At 46.9% G+C, this 15,204-nt stretch overlaps 1 protein-coding gene and 1 non-coding gene across 2 annotated transcripts in view; both read right to left on the bottom strand.

Annotated features, from left to right (window-relative positions):
* The window catches only part of BIN3 (bridging integrator 3), a 41,868-nt gene extending 29,004 nt beyond the window's left edge, over window positions 1–12,864 (bottom strand). The window contains exon 1 of the mRNA XM_037152608.2: window positions 12,777–12,864. Coding sequence (XP_037008503.1) covers window positions 12,777–12,784 — 8 coding nt within the window. The 5' untranslated portion in view covers window positions 12,785–12,864. The remainder of the gene's footprint in view (window positions 1–12,776) is intronic.
* Window positions 12,865–14,615: 1,751 nt separating this feature from the next.
* On the bottom strand, window positions 14,616–14,751 carry LOC119054799 (small nucleolar RNA SNORA71). Its single transcript, XR_005083575.2, has one exon. It is a non-coding gene; the product is annotated as a small nucleolar RNA SNORA71 (small nucleolar RNA).
* Window positions 14,752–15,204: the final 453 nt, after the last annotated feature.

Below are 15,204 nucleotides of genomic sequence, written 5' to 3'. Positions count from 1 at the left end.
TTATAAAAAATTGTGTATTTATTCTTATATGTTTAAACTTCAGTTGCCCTCAAAGTATCCTACATTTGATGTAGTACACCTACCAAGACTTTATTCCACTGATCAAAACAGTTTTTGAACTTGTCAATTTTTTTTGCCTTTTAGTGCTTCTATATATACATATATTTTAAAATTTTATTTATTTATCTTTAGAAGGGGAGGGAAGGAGAGAGGGAGAGAAATATCAACGTATGTGTCCCCTGCTTTTCATGTGTCCCCTGCTGGGAACTGGTGCCTGCTAGGAACTGGCCTGCAACCCAGGCATGTAACCTGACTGGGAATCGAACTGCAATCTTTTGGTTTGCAGGCCTGCGCTCAATCCACTGAGCTACACCAGCCAGGGCTGCTTCTATATTTTTTGTTTCATCTCTTCCACAACTGCAAAACATTCCCCTTTGAGAACTTTTTTCACCCTGGGAAACAAACAAACAAACAAACAAACAAACAAAGTCACTCAGGACGAAATTGGGTGAATAGGAGGGTGGAGCATAAGGGTCATGCTGTTTTTGGTCAAAAACTGCTTAACACTCAACATGGTGTGGGCAGGTGAGCTTATAAAGCGCCCACCATGAAATGGGCAAATGTGTTGAGTCTTCCAAAAAAGGAACTGAAGCCAAAAGCAGCCTCTCACAACAATGCCAGCTGGTACAATGATACAGATGGGTTCCTAGAACACCCACCTACAGGGGAAGCCTGTACTACAAGGGGCCCACCTTCCAGATGATAATTCTAAAGTTTTTTTGGGGTCTTCTCTCCTGTTTATTTCTGGACTCTCAATTTTATTGATCTACATGTCTATATTTAGGCCAGTACCACACTGTCTTAATCACTGTAGATCTTAGTAAGTTTTGAGATTGGGAAGTGTGAATCTTTGTTCTTCTTTGTCAATATTGTTCTGGTTATTCTGTGTCCCTTGTAATTACATGTGAATTTTAGTGATTTATTTTTGTGCATTTAAATCTTTATTCCACTTAGAGCCTTGAGTATATGGTGAGCCAGTTATATTGACATGATTTAAAAAAATAATCTATCTTTGAAAAATCATTTTATCTGTGTTAAATATTTCTATTCCATACTGTAGACCTATCTACTCTTTCACTGAGTAATATAGACTTAGTTATTTAGGCTTATTCATTCATTCACTCATTCTTAATACCCAATCAAGCAAATCCCTTCTCACTACATTTTTTTATAGATAATTTCTTGGCTATTTTAATTCATTTTAATATTTAAGATGAACTTCAAAATCATCTGCTGTGTCCTCCCCAGCCAGGATACTTATTACTGAAAATGCATTATATTTATAGGATAATTTTTGAAGAACTTGTATCTTTACACACTAGGTTTGCTCATTTGGAGTCATAAAATTTTTCCCCCATTTATTCTTTTTCTTTTTTTAAAGATTTTATTTATTTTTAGAGAGAGTAGAAGGGAAGGAGGAAGAGAGGGAAAGAAACATTGTTCAGCTGCCTTTTGCACACCCCCAACCTGGGACCTGGCCTGCAACCCAGGCATGTGCCCTGTGTCCTGGAATTGAACCAGCAACCTTTCAGTTTGCAGACTGGCACCAATCTACTGAGCCATACCAGCGGGGGCTCAAGTCTTTTTCTCAAGCCTTAGGGTTTTTTTTTTCCTTCCAAATAGGTCCTCCAAATTTATTTAGTTAAATAGATCCCAAAGTAACACACACGTGAAGTTTTTAGTCCTACACATGTCTTAGGTGCATTCCATGAAATTTAATATTTTTGGTTATACTATAAATGGAATTCACTTTTTCATTTTATCTTCCTGATACACAGGAAAGCTACTGGGTGTTAAATAAACCAGTTACCACACCAACATACTTAACTGACATAGCCCAAGAAATTCACCTAGACAAAAATAAAAACAAAAACCAACTGGGTTTTCCAAGTAGATAGTAATATCATTTGAAAATAGTGACAAAATTTCCCTTTTCTTTCCTAACATTTTATACTTTTTTTCTTGTCTTGTGTTATGGCATTGGCTAGAAATTATAGAAAAAATGCTCCTGACTAGTAAAAACGTTTCAAGTCTGATCACCTTCCACTGTTAAATGTGAAAGATGGTGATGGTTTCAGCCGGAAAGCCTCCTGAAAGTAAGAAAATGTCTTTCTGTTTCTAGTTTACTAACAGATACAAAGATTGGATTTTTGAATTATATCAGTGCCTTTTAGCATGCATTTAGGTGACCAGTTTGTCTGCCTATGGCCCAGTATCATCATGAACTATCTATCTTTCCTAAGACTGAGCCATCCTTTCATTACTGAAGTAAACGCTACTTGGATGCAGGTTAACTTTGATGTGTATACATCCTGCTTTCTGATTATGACACATAAGCACCTCAAAGGCAAAGACCGAATGGCATGCTTCTTTGTAACTCCTGTAAGTACTACACTATACACAGCGCTATTTTCCACCTCCTTTATGCCTACCACTAGGCTAGGGTCAAGTGATATCAGGATGAACAAGACAGCCTCTCATTCTATGATCTCACGGAGCTTACAGCCTAGTTTTATGCACACAGTAAACCCTGAATGAGAGTAAAATGGGAACACTGCCCCAAGAGCCCCATAAAATACTATACTCTAAGGTTCCTGTAAAAAGCTACTCTTATACAAGGCTATATAAAGAACAAAGAAAGATAACATTATTTTTGGTCTCCCAATCTTTAACTAAAATAAAAGCTAAAAAGGTTATCACTAGCTACCTCAGGTACCAGCTGGGGTCAAGGAGAAGTACATTCAGTGGAGACCAGGAACACAGAGCTGGTCTTTGGTACTGGCAGCAAAGCCTGATCAAGTTATCAGAGTATGGATCAAGGGAAAACATTTTAAAGAGCCTAAGAGGAAATATGAAGGGAGAAGAGTCTCCAAATGGCAGATATGTTCCACTCTGCCGGAGAAATAGCCAGAAAACTGCTATTTCTGTGCTGATGGACAGATCAGATTCTGCATCACTGAAGTGGTGAAAGGTGGCGAGGGGCAAGCAACGAGAACAGCAACAATGACACCTCAACCAGCGCCTTGGCTTCTCCTCGTTGATTTCCTGATTCCAAGCCTGGGGTTCTAGTTGCCTGCTGGAATGCAGGGACTTCTGCAGGGGGAACAGCTGCTTCGGAAAGCATGCGGCTAGAGAGACTGCATCGCAGCACCGCCTGGAGCAGCGAGGCCCTGGCACAGCTGGGGCTACGGGGCCGAGGCTGGCGGTCCTCCAGGCTCATGGGGCTTCGGGACTCTGGCTTCCCCGGCTTTCCTTGGGGTTTTCCCCTTGGAATCGGGTGGGTCAGCAGAGGTCCAGAGAGAAGCAAGGGCTTGTTCCCCAGAGAATCTCTGTGTTCCGGAAGAAATCAAGAGGGCTCCGAGCTCCCAGCCCCTGGAGCAGGATTCCTTCCATGGTTCTGCCTCCCATCCCACAAATATGAGCACCAGAGGGCAGGGGGAGGGATATTTTGGTCTCGGCAGCAAAATGAAAACACTTCTCTCAACCCTGTTCTCCTCCAAACCCCAACATGCCCCACCTCAAAGAAGAAAAAAGTTCTATGTGTACAAAAGGAAAAGGGGGGGAAAGGTTCTATTTTCCTTCACAATAAAGAAGAGTCAACAGGATGTTCTCCAAAGCTACAAATATACTTTTTCAAACAGTAAATATCTCTATTAGCAGCATGATGCCAGTTGGCTAATTCTGTCTCGGTAAAACCTTTCCAAAAAAACTCCTGCTCTTGTGTAATTTCTATTTACAAAAACAGCTCTTTTGCATTTTCAGTTTGCTAGGCCTCTCAATCCATTGTTTCCACACCCCTTGACTGCAGGGGCAGAAAGAAGACAAGAGACAGGCCCGGATGGCAGATGGGTGGGGATCCCCTAGTCACCCCAGCAGATCCTTCAAGCCCTGACCTCTCTGGAGAGACCTGCGTTCCCATTACAGAGTGTAAAGGAGTGAAAACCTACGTATTCTTCTCTAGTCCTCACTTGGCTTTCAGAATTTGTTTCTTTTGAATGTGAATGAGCCTAAGCTTGGCTTGGGAGGTGAAAAAGCCCCGGAATGATTCAGTGTGCCTCACCTCTATCTTCCTGAGGTCTTTAGCTGGGTGAAGACCACACTTCTGGGGGGATGAAGGGGGAGTGGAAGGGAGGAGGTGAGAATGAAGGGAGGGCAGTGCAAAGAGTAGGCGGCGGTTGATAGTGGCTGAAACCCTGGCTCCCAGGGGAGCGGTCCGGGCCTGAGTCACTGTCTGGGCAAGAGCAGGAAGGTGGGCGAGAGGCAGCAGCTTCTGCAGGCTGGAAGGACAAGCCCTCCCCCTGCCAGCCTTCTGTTACTCGATCCTGGGTCACTGCTTTGTCTGGTCTGAGGCCCTGCCAAGGCTACCACCACCTTGACAATCCGAGAGAGAAAATCTAGGGCCGGGGCCAGGCAGGGCTTATGAAGAGTCAGCTGGCTCCGGTGGAACAGCTGCTGTTGGATGCCTTCCTCCCTGAAGGGCCAACTGGCCACAATGCCAATGGGCCAATGAAAGTTCACCCCAGGTTCTGGTTTCATCCAAAACCAGAGCACACAGAACACTACCCTGACTTGCCACAGGCTGAGGAGGTGTGTGTGTGTTTAAAAATAAAAGGCATGACTCTGTGACTTGGACCAGAACAACCACCCAGCTCAGCTATGATCCCTCCTTCCCCACTGCTCCCCAGCCTGACCTCTGAAAGTAAAGACAGAATGAATCACAGAATGTTCAGTGAGATCACGTAATCAAAGTGACCATACTGAGTATCTGCCATTGTAGGTTTCTGTGCTTGGTGCTTCTGATTCACCAGTCCATTTACGGTGTAACATGCCTGTATTTCGCACAAGGCCCACTGGATAGGAGGATAGACTCTTGAGCCACACTGCTTGGCTTCAGGTCCTGGCTCTGGCAACTGCCAGCTGAGACCTTGAACAAGTCATCTAACCTTCCTGTGTCTCAGTTTCCTTGTTTATCACTGTCACTGTGAAGCCAAATGAGTTTAATGTTTTAAAAAACTGTCCCCCACAGCCCTGGTTGGTGTGGCTCAGTTGGTTGGAGCATCATTCCATACACTGAAAAAAAAAAAGCTGTGGGTTTGATTCCAGGTGAGGGCACACACCTAGGATGCGGGTTCGGTCCCTGGTTGGGGCGTGTATGGGAGGTGACCCACTGATGCTTCTCCCTCCCATTGATATCTGCCCCCCAACATCAATGAACATAGTTAAATCAACAACAACCACGACGACGATAACCGTTCCTGACATATAGTAAGCAGCCTGCAAATATCTGTCGCACAGATGGTGGTGGTGGTATTTTGTTGATGATGATCCAACTGAGGCCGAGAGGTGATCTGCACTAAATCGCACAGTGGTAAGCATGGCTAGAAGGCCTGAAATGCTTTTTTGTTTCCAGGGCAAGCAGCAGTTCCAACACCAGAATGCACCACTGCCAGGCCTGAGTTCGTGTGTCTGCCTAAAACTGAGTGGTGACTTCCTCCTGAGTGGTAAAGGGATTTGTGAAAGAAATTTGGAGGCTGATGGAATACCTAAAGGTCAAGAAAAGAGAAGAAGGCAGGCAGTTCAGAGAGGCGGTCTGAAGTTCTTCTTTTGTTCCCCCCAACCCCTGCCCCGCTGGCTCTTTAAAAAACTTCTAGCATCTGACAGACAAGTTATTACCTCTTTTCATTCTAACCTGTTACAACAGGAAGAGGTAGACAGTGGGTTTCCAAGGGGAAACACAAGGTATTCTGAGGTGAAAGACGCGTCCCGCTTACTCGGCACGCCAAGCCCGAGAGAGAAGCCTCCGGTGGCCGGCCTTCCACCCTGAGGGGCTCGCGGTGGTTCAGGCTAGGACCCTGAGAGCAGCAGCCCTGCTGTTTAGCTTCTGAGGCACCATCTCTAATCTCATTTTCACTTCTGTCTCTTACCCACCAGAGAAACCTTAAGAGCTTTCAGTCCTCCTTCTCCTCTCTGCTGAAGGCTTGGCCACTGGAAAGCAGGAGATGGAAGGAGGAGGGCTGAGACACAAACTCGCTGCCAAGCCAGCTCCCCAGGCCACCCCGGCTACTGGCCTCGGGATGTACTAATGCCCCGGCTGGGAAAATGCGCGGGCCCTGCTCACGATGCTTGGCCAGACCAGGCGTGGCGAGAGTTATAAAACACTGCGAACACTTTTGCAGAGAACGTATGGTGACACGGACATGCCCACCGCCTAGCGCCGTCACATTCTCACGGGCAGCCATTCTCGCTCTTTCAGTACGACAGCTCAGACCCTGGGGAAGCCCCCGGGAGGCTCCGGCCGGATTCCACTCCCTCCTCTCCCTCCTTCTTACCCTAAACACAACCACTACCCTGAAGGAGTGTTTACTATTCCATACTTTCACTATGTAGGTTTATATCTACAAGCACAACATGGTATTGTTTTAAGGCCTGGACTTTATATAAATAGTACAATATTGAATGTATCACTTTGAAACTAACTTTTTTTATGTTCAGTGTCAGGTTCTGAGATCTGGCCATGCTGATACACATAGCTCTACTTCATTTCTTTTGCCTACATACTACATATCTCATTATGTTAAAAAAAATCACATTTTTTAACCCATTCCTTATAGGCTGGGCATCTATAAACAATGAAGCAAAAACAAAACAAAACAAAGACCAACAAACAGCTCACATCCTTGCATCCTTGTACATGTCTCCTGTGACACCTATGCAGGAGTTTCTCTGAGTGAGGGGACAGGTCCGTCTGCAGCCGTGGGAGGTACTGCATCAATCTCCAAAACGGCAGGCTCCTGTGATGCCCCTCAGAGCTTCAGGAGTAGGTGCCCCTTCCCACTGCTCCTCATCCTCAGCTACTTGGGCACTGCTGGCCCTTAAAATTTTTGCCAGTGTGATGGCTATGAAATGGCATCTCATTGTTGGTTTAATCTGTTTTTCCCTAATCACCAAGAAACCAAACATCTCAATAGAGGCTTTTGTCTACCTGGGTTTTCAAAGTGACCGACAGTTGGCAACTCCATGGAATCCGTTCTCATGAAGAACATGGGCCATGTTTGCTACAGTTGTCTCCTCTGTATGTCTTATCATAACCCACGAAAAACAACCAAATGAGCAACACTGTCTCCAGCCTGGCTGAAGTCACAGGCGTTAGCTTACAGTCTGAGCATTTGTAATACACTCCTAGATAAGTGTTTTCCAAACTAGGTCTATGTAAAGTAGCTACTCCTCACTGATCATGTAACCTACTACCCCACTATAAACTCCACTAATCCATTGTAAACACGTGTTAAAATCAGTCATGGAATCAATCAAAGGGAGTCGAAAGGAAATAGAAGAATAAAAAACATCAGACTGCATATGTTGTGTGACAGTTCAAGTGTAAATGTGTGTGCGCGCACGTGTGTTGTGATGGCAGAGATACATCTGACTGCAAACTGGAGTCAAAATGCCCCGAAGCCACCGTCTAGATGAGCCTCCCCGGCTCCAGCCTCTCTCTTCTCTGAGCTAGCCTGTGGACCACTACCCAATTAATTTCACCAAAGCAGTGCTTTTCCATTCTACTTTCCTGCTCGAAACCTTCAGTTTTTAAAAGCCTATGCTCAAGTTCAGTTCCTCAGATGGCACTACAAGGTGGCCCCAACTAGGGTGCCACCTCTCAGCAACAAACCCTCTTACCCAAGTCACTATTTACTAAATACAGACTGGCCTCCTGACTGTCCGTCCACCCCGAACCCTTGTGACACATTCTGTGCCCACATACCTTTTCCCACCATTCTTCTCATTCCCCACGGAAACAGTGCCTGCGAGGGAGGTCAGGTCCAGCACAGTCCCATCCTCTACTTGAAGCCTTTCTTGACGATGCCACGCCGATGTTCAGAGACCCACTGTTATCCTGTGAGTCCCTGGCACTCTCCACATGCTGGCCTCAGACAGGCATCATTTTTATAGCCTTTGAAGGTCCCCCAACATTCAGCACAGGCCCTTGTACATTACAAATGTTCCATATTCAGTAAACCAAAAAATGTTATTGAACATGATCTATGTGTAATACACTCACTACACTGGGATCCATTTAACGAATTAGCCACCAAAAATGGGTGTGGGAAGGCAATTCTAATAGCTTCATTGCCAACTCTAAGGCCATCTCAATAGACTTACTTAAAGAGTGTAACACATAAGAAAACACCTTTGACTCAGAAGCTGTGGGACTCCAGATACTTGACTTTCAAACTAGTCCAAAATCTGCAAAAATTCCCTTCCAACAGCTAAAATAAGAGTGCAGTATTTTGCATTTGTGCCCAAAGCAGTGTCTTGAATATAGAACCTCAGAGCTTCCTCACAGGTCCCCATCTTCTGGGCACTGCCACACTCTCTAGAGTGTAGTCTGGTCTGTCTAAAGTCACAGAAGGCGTGAGTGGTACGGCTGTCCCAGGTGAGGAGGCCCCAGGGGAGGAAGCAGCTGAGATGGTTCAGAAGGCCTGGAGGTCAGCAGTAAATAGGACTTTATCTATCCTCTGATGTGTGAAAACTGGCAACTTCCTATAATTCATTCCCTGTGGTGTCGCTACGCTAGCCAAGTCAAGTAATTTCCTTTGAGACCCAATCAACTTGAGAATCGTCTTCCACTTTGCTAATGTTCCTGTTCAAGCAGAGAAAATACTCAGAAGATGCAGGCTTTAGTTCCAATTCTGCCAGGTATTGTCTAACTGAATTCTAATAAGTTGTCAAAGAAAGATAATAAGACCTGAATGCATACTTCAAAGAGTAAATGTGAGGATGAAATCAGATAATGGAAGGGAAGGCAATTTGAAAAGTTAAAAGCACTATACCGACGTGCGATAGCAATGGTGATGCTAGAGGGAAAATAGCCACATTGAGATAATGTTTGAAACTAACAGGTGTTCTGTCTCACCCACCAGTCTGCCGTTCTTTCTTTACTCTATTCACTTCATTTTACGGTTGCCTATTAAGTACCTACCATGCACCTAGCCCTTCTACAGGAGAAGGGCTGTAGAAGTACAGGAAGAAAGCAGTTGGCGGGGGCGGGTAGATGGGGGAGAGGACAATCAGAGACAGCCTCACAGAGTCTTGGAAGCTGCTTCTCCCACCAGTCAATTTAACTATGGCATTCTTAGGGGCTCTTTGTTTCAGGAAGTGGCTGTAGGTTTTCCACATTTTTATCTTACAATTTTTCCTGAGCTAAGGCAAGTCAGTAAATGGGAGAAAAGTCCTCATTCACACATTCCATACACATTTACTGACTGTCAGGAACAATACTAAGGAGACGGTGGAAACCAAGAGATAGTCCTTGTTTTCAGTAGCTCACAGACTTGTGGGTTTCTTGACAAGTAAACCAATAATTCAGTACAGATGCTAATGGGGGTGAGAGGAGCAGTCAACCTAGCTGGGCAGGGTGTGGGGGATCATTCAGGGAAGACCTTCAGCAGAGGAGGTGAAGCCTGCCCTGACTCTTGAAAGATGAGTAGATGTTGGCCTGGGGATGGTGGAAAGTGGAGGTAGGGAGTAAAGGCGTTTCAGGAAGAGGGCAAGAGAGACCAGGGAGAGCTTGGACACAGGGCTACAGAGAGACAGCCACACTCAGAAAGGCCTTCTAAGCCATGGCCCAAAGTTAGGCCTTTAGCCTGAAGATGATGGGGAAGGTATATGGGTATGTGGGATGAGAACAGATAAAGAGAGAGAATGGACCCTGAGAAATAGCAGTATTTGGCAGACAGAGGTAGAGGGGCCCAGAAGAGCTGGAAAAAAACCACTTCTGCATAGTCCATATCCATTGCACAATAGGCTTGGGCGACAAAATGTCAGCATTCTCCATGGTACAGCTGGAGAAAACAAGACAGAGGAAGGTTAAATGCCTGCCAGGCCACACTGTGAATGAGGGAACCAGAACCCAAACTCGGCACTCTAACTCCTAGCCAAACATCGCTGCTCTGATTCTCACTTTCCTCATCTGAGTCACACTCCTAGACATCTAGGTACAGGAGAGTTTCCTCCAGTACTCCTTCTCCTTGTCATTTAAGCTTAAAATCATCAAGGTATGTGGTTGCAGGGAAGGCTACACTCCCTGGAGAGAGCTCAGCCAGATTAGGGTCACTGCTCTTAATTCTACATACTTCTCCTTCCACACCCACACCCACACATAGACACAAAGATAGAGGGGGACACAGAGATGAGGGGAGACAGAGAAGCACTGGCTTGGGTCAGTAATCTGGGGTGTGAACATCAAATGCCTTCTTCCTACCAGGGCACATCACTGAACCACCTTGCTGAAAGGTGCTGGGTGCTGGGTAGATGAATGGATGGAGAGATTGTACAGGATGGGGGCAGGTACCCACTAAACAAACAAGGGGTGGGCGGGCTGCATGCACAGAGGAAGCAAAGAACAAAGGCTGCTCACTCTTCATGCAAAGTCCACAGTGTGCAAAGGGCATCAATATTGGACATTTCTCACTGTGACATTTTGAAAGCCCAGAACAATGGTTACCCTCTGGGACCAGGGGCTGCATGTCCCTAGCACTTATTCAATGATAGCTGGCATATCCCATGTGCTTGGTGAACTTGACCTTGGGCATCAAACTCCCATGATGGTTCTACGTCACTATGGTCTCTTCCCCCACTGAGATTCCAGTCTCAGATGAATGGGTGGATTCATTCTGAGAGCAGAAAAACCACTCCAAGAGTGAATCAGAAGGATCCAGCCCCAGCTCCCTTGCCAGCCATTGAGCCAGGAACTGAGTGCAATTGTGTGCCCAGGCGCCTGTGCTGGTCCCCTCTCAGGGAGAGGGGGTCAGCGTCCACGCAAGAGATGACGTAGAAGCCCTCTTGGGAGGAAGAGAAGGGAATCTTAGCTTTGAGGGACAAAGCTGCCCTTTTGGTTGTGACCCTCATTCCAAGGAGGTGCCAAGATATAGCATGTACGGGTAAATCAATTCTACTGGATAAAAAATAGCAGCTTTTGCTGGACAGCTAGTTGTCAATTTCAATTTTCTTCAACTTGACAGGCTTTGGGAAATAGGCTGCTAGCTTTTCAGAAAAAAAACGTTCTGCAAGATGGGTGGAAAGAGTGTGCCTCAGATCACCCAGAGAATCTCTCTCCTGTAGTGGGCTCTGTTCTGCTCTTCTGATTTGTGAAGGCAAGATTGATCATTTTTCAACTGTAAACTCAAATCTCAGCAATATGAATTATCTGCACTTTCTGCTTTTTAGCTTGAAAAATTAGGTGAGAGAACCAACGTTTCAAGACGTAGCTGGTAAGGGGATATCTATATCACAAGGTCAGGGGAGCCAGGCTGACACTTGAAGGAAGCAATTCCTCTAGGAGAGGGGATCGAAGAACTGCTACTTTGCCCATCACTAACTAGGCCATAACAAGATGGGAAAGATAGATTTTTAGGGCCCCAGCCCGCTTTGGGCCTCCTAGAGCAAAGATGGAGAGAAAGGAGCAGCTCCTGCTGGGGCTTATTAGGGCACTGCTCCAGGCTTCCCTCCATGTGCTAGGGACTACAGTCTGGCATTTGTCCATCAATCTTCCTCTAAAAAGCAAGGGGGAAGCAGGTACAGACATTGCTTAAATTTTACATTAGAGAGCTGTCCTTGACACTGACGGACATCAGCTGCTTGTGGACAGAGTTTATAGTCTCCACTGATGCCAAATGTGAGCCTGCAAGAGCCTTCCCGAAGGATATTCTACCATTCTCCTTCACCATAACTAGATATTGTGCACTTACTTGGCACCATAAATAGGCCACATGTTCCCTATGCTAACAAAACCTGGATTCCAAAAGGGCTGCTTCATCTTGTACACCCTCTGAGGCCCAAACCACACTCAGGATCCCCTGAGTTTTGGGCTTGTGGATATTATAGGGCTTTGGCCTGAAAGGAAGTAAGGTCCTTTTGGGCAAATTAAGTCTTACGAAATAAGTCAACCATTACACATGATGAAGTGTCTACTACAGCCAAGTATTGTATAGTCCTGTAGTGACGAATTTTCCAGTTCTGGAGTTGTGACTACTCCTCTAAGCCTCCCTGGCTTCTTCTCTCATGGGATGACAGTTCCCAGGATGTTTCAGCTTACCTACATTTATTTTAGACCAACAGCAGGGGCTGGGTAATGGCCCTGGAAATGATTCAAGTTAGTTCAATCCTACTGTGGGAGTGTGAGTATAGGTGTTTAATTCTGGACCCTTCCAAAAGAAAAGCAAGTTTTGGCCTTTAAAGACTTAAATGGTGCAAAGACTAGTCATCTGAAAGCAACTGGGTTTTGATCAGGGAAGGGGTGCAGACTACCAGAGTTGAGGGCCACAGCTCTGGTGGGTGGGAGTGGTGTAGAGGTACCCGCAGGGCAGGCACTCCACCTCAACGGTACGTAAAAGAGAAGGGAACAGGGAAGTCCCTCACTTCAAGCAGCGGGCAGAGGACAGGACCGGAGCCGTGGAACTTTAAGAGTCAGCAAACAAGTCACACGCTGGACGCCCTGCCCCACCTCCCGGCCGAGAGCTGGAGACGCCGGCAGAGCACTGGGGAAGGGCACAGGAACCACATTCGAACGACCCTCGAACCAGGGCCAGTCGGACCCTGCTCTGGGCGGAGGGTCCGTGCGGGCGGTGCGGGCGGCGCGGGCGAGGGGACTCAGAGGGACGCAGGGCAAGGCGGGTCGCGGGCCTGGGGCTCCAGCGGCCCAGCCGCGAGGCCTCACTCACCAGCTCATGGTTCCGAACTTGGCCCTGCTGCCGGGGTTCTCCACTGCAACTCGGTCCTCGGGGATCACTTCCGGATTCACCCGGTCTCCAGGAAGTGACATAGACACCCCCTCTCCACCGTCCCCTTTGCCCGGAAGAGGCGGCTGAGAGGGCGGGGTTCGGCGCGTTAACCCTTCCGCCGCTGCGGACGTCCGCCTTAGAAACTCTGGCTCGCGACCCTCGATCGCGCGTTGTTTTGGGGGCTCCGGTCTCTATCTGGGGTTGGGGCAGGAGGCTCCCTGGCCGCGTTTTCTGCCTTCAACACTGACTTGTAAACTGTCTTCTGCTGGCTATACGTGTTGCTTAAGTTGGTTTATTGCCTAGTTTTTCTGGTTTCTATTCCAGAGAGAGTAACAGTAATTGTTTACGGCCTAGGAGCCCATGGGGGCGCGGGGTGGGGAGCCGGAGGGAGACATATTCACTGTGTGGTCTTTTGCCTCTTAAATTTCGTATATGCCATTACCTGTTACAAATAAATGGATCTTTACCCTCCAAGATGTCCCAGGACTGGCTCTGAATGTAAATAGAATAGGTGCTTTTCAGGTTGGAATGGTCTGTGGATTTACTCAACACAAGAGGACAAAGAGCAAGGGCTGCTCCCTGTCTTCCAGCCATCCCTCTGTGCAACCCTCTACAGAACCCAAATGATGTGACTGGTCCCATTCTTTCTCCACATTCGGATAGATATTCATTGAGTTCCTACAATGTGGCAGGCACTGTAGTGACTTCAAGGATATATCTATGAAAAAGAAATAGATGATGGGAAAGAACAAGGGCCCTGGCAACCTGTAAGCACCACCCCTAGCCCTCCCAGCTGCCCATGGGGTTTTAGTAAAAGCTTCAGGGAGGAGCCAATGTATAAGCCAAGTTCTGAAAAGGAATCATGCTAGCCAGGTCAATCTGAGATGAGGGCTTGGGAGGGTCCGGGCAGAAGGAACTTACACTATGAAGATGCCTGAGTTCCAGGGAAGCAGCTCACTTGCCTTGGGTATCCCAAACTCGGAATTCAGGGTCTTCGCCCTACTTGTAAGCTGTCTGGGGTTCTGGGGCCTGTTGACCTCACCTCCAAGAACCTTTTTGCCTTAGAAGTGAGAGGAGTAGGCAGTAAGGCCTGTGCAGGTAACTGCTGGGCCTCCAGGGGTCTTCCCTCTGGGAATTCTTCAAATGGAGTCTAAATATAGGGGCTGCTTGGAGAGTAGCTAAATCAATGAACTAGAGCAGAAGACATGTATAGTCTGTTCTGACCTCCCAGGGCCAGGTAGAGGGCTCCACCAGGGGGAGTAGGGAAGCTCACAGGACTGCCCACAGGAGGTAGTCTCTCATTTGTGTTTTTTTGTATCCATTCTTGAGGGTCCAGAGACCTTTTGGTGTCTCTGGGCCACACTGGAAAAAGAAGAGTTGTCTTGGGCCAGACATTAAATATACAGTCACTAATGAAAACTGATGAGCAAAAAAAAAATGGTTCTAAGTAAATTCACAATTTTGTGTTGGATCACATTCATAGCCACCCTGGGCTGCATGCAGCCCGCAAGCCATGGGTTGGACACTCCTGAAAGGTTTTCCATTAGACAGGGGGCCTCCAAGCACATCACACAGATCAGCTTCATGTTACTGCTCAAGGAACAGGTCAAAATAATCAGTAGAGCAGCCTTGAAGAGCAAAGAGGACAGAGACAAGTCTCTGAAAGGCAGCCAGGGCAGAGCATTGTAGGCACAGGGAGGGACAGTCCTTGCTGCCTTGCTCATGGTGTGATGGATGGAGGGTGAGGGCGTTGAGTTGTTTGTGTTTGTTTTTAAGACATACATGAAAGCTCTAGGGTTTGGCAGGGACAGGGTGGACCCTCCAAACACAGGGAAATGCTTTCAGCAGTTCCTCTCCCTGTGGTATCAACGACCAGGGCACAGGCAGCCTGCGATCGCTTTTGGATGCACTTGGGCTGTGTCTTTATGACCCTTTGGCACTTTAGCACCTGCAGAGAGCTCTCCCGCCTGTTTCTTCCTTTCTCCGTACTCTGTCTCCCTTAGTTATTGCCCTGTAGTGCTAAAGCATTTGCGAAAGTATTAGCCCAAGCAGCCGCCATATCCCAGGGAAAGTCTGTTCCAGGGCCAGGGGGTGGCAGACACATCCCATAAGTCAAAAATTATGAGCTGTAGACTGAGTCTAGAGGGATCCTGAGCTCTAGTTCCATCTTTGGTACTATGACAAATCATATCCCTCTCTGGGTCTTGGTCCTCTCACCTAGAAGATGAATGGATCGACAACACCACTGAAGTGTGAACATTGTGATGTTTCAAGTCAGTGGTCTTGTTGACTGCAAAGTCCCTCAAGAAATAGAAGAATGAGGACAGCATGTGAGGAGGAGCCCGAACAGAGAGGTAAGCCAACAGAG

This window comes from Artibeus jamaicensis, unplaced genomic scaffold, assembly GCF_021234435.1.
Source record: "Artibeus jamaicensis isolate MK-2021 breed Jamaican fruit bat unplaced genomic scaffold, CSHL_Jam_final contig_477, whole genome shotgun sequence".
NCBI classification, from domain to species: Eukaryota; Metazoa; Chordata; class Mammalia; order Chiroptera; family Phyllostomidae; genus Artibeus; species Artibeus jamaicensis.
The sequence above is the reverse complement of the archived record's forward strand: the minus strand, read 5'-3'. Positions and strand labels throughout refer to the sequence as shown.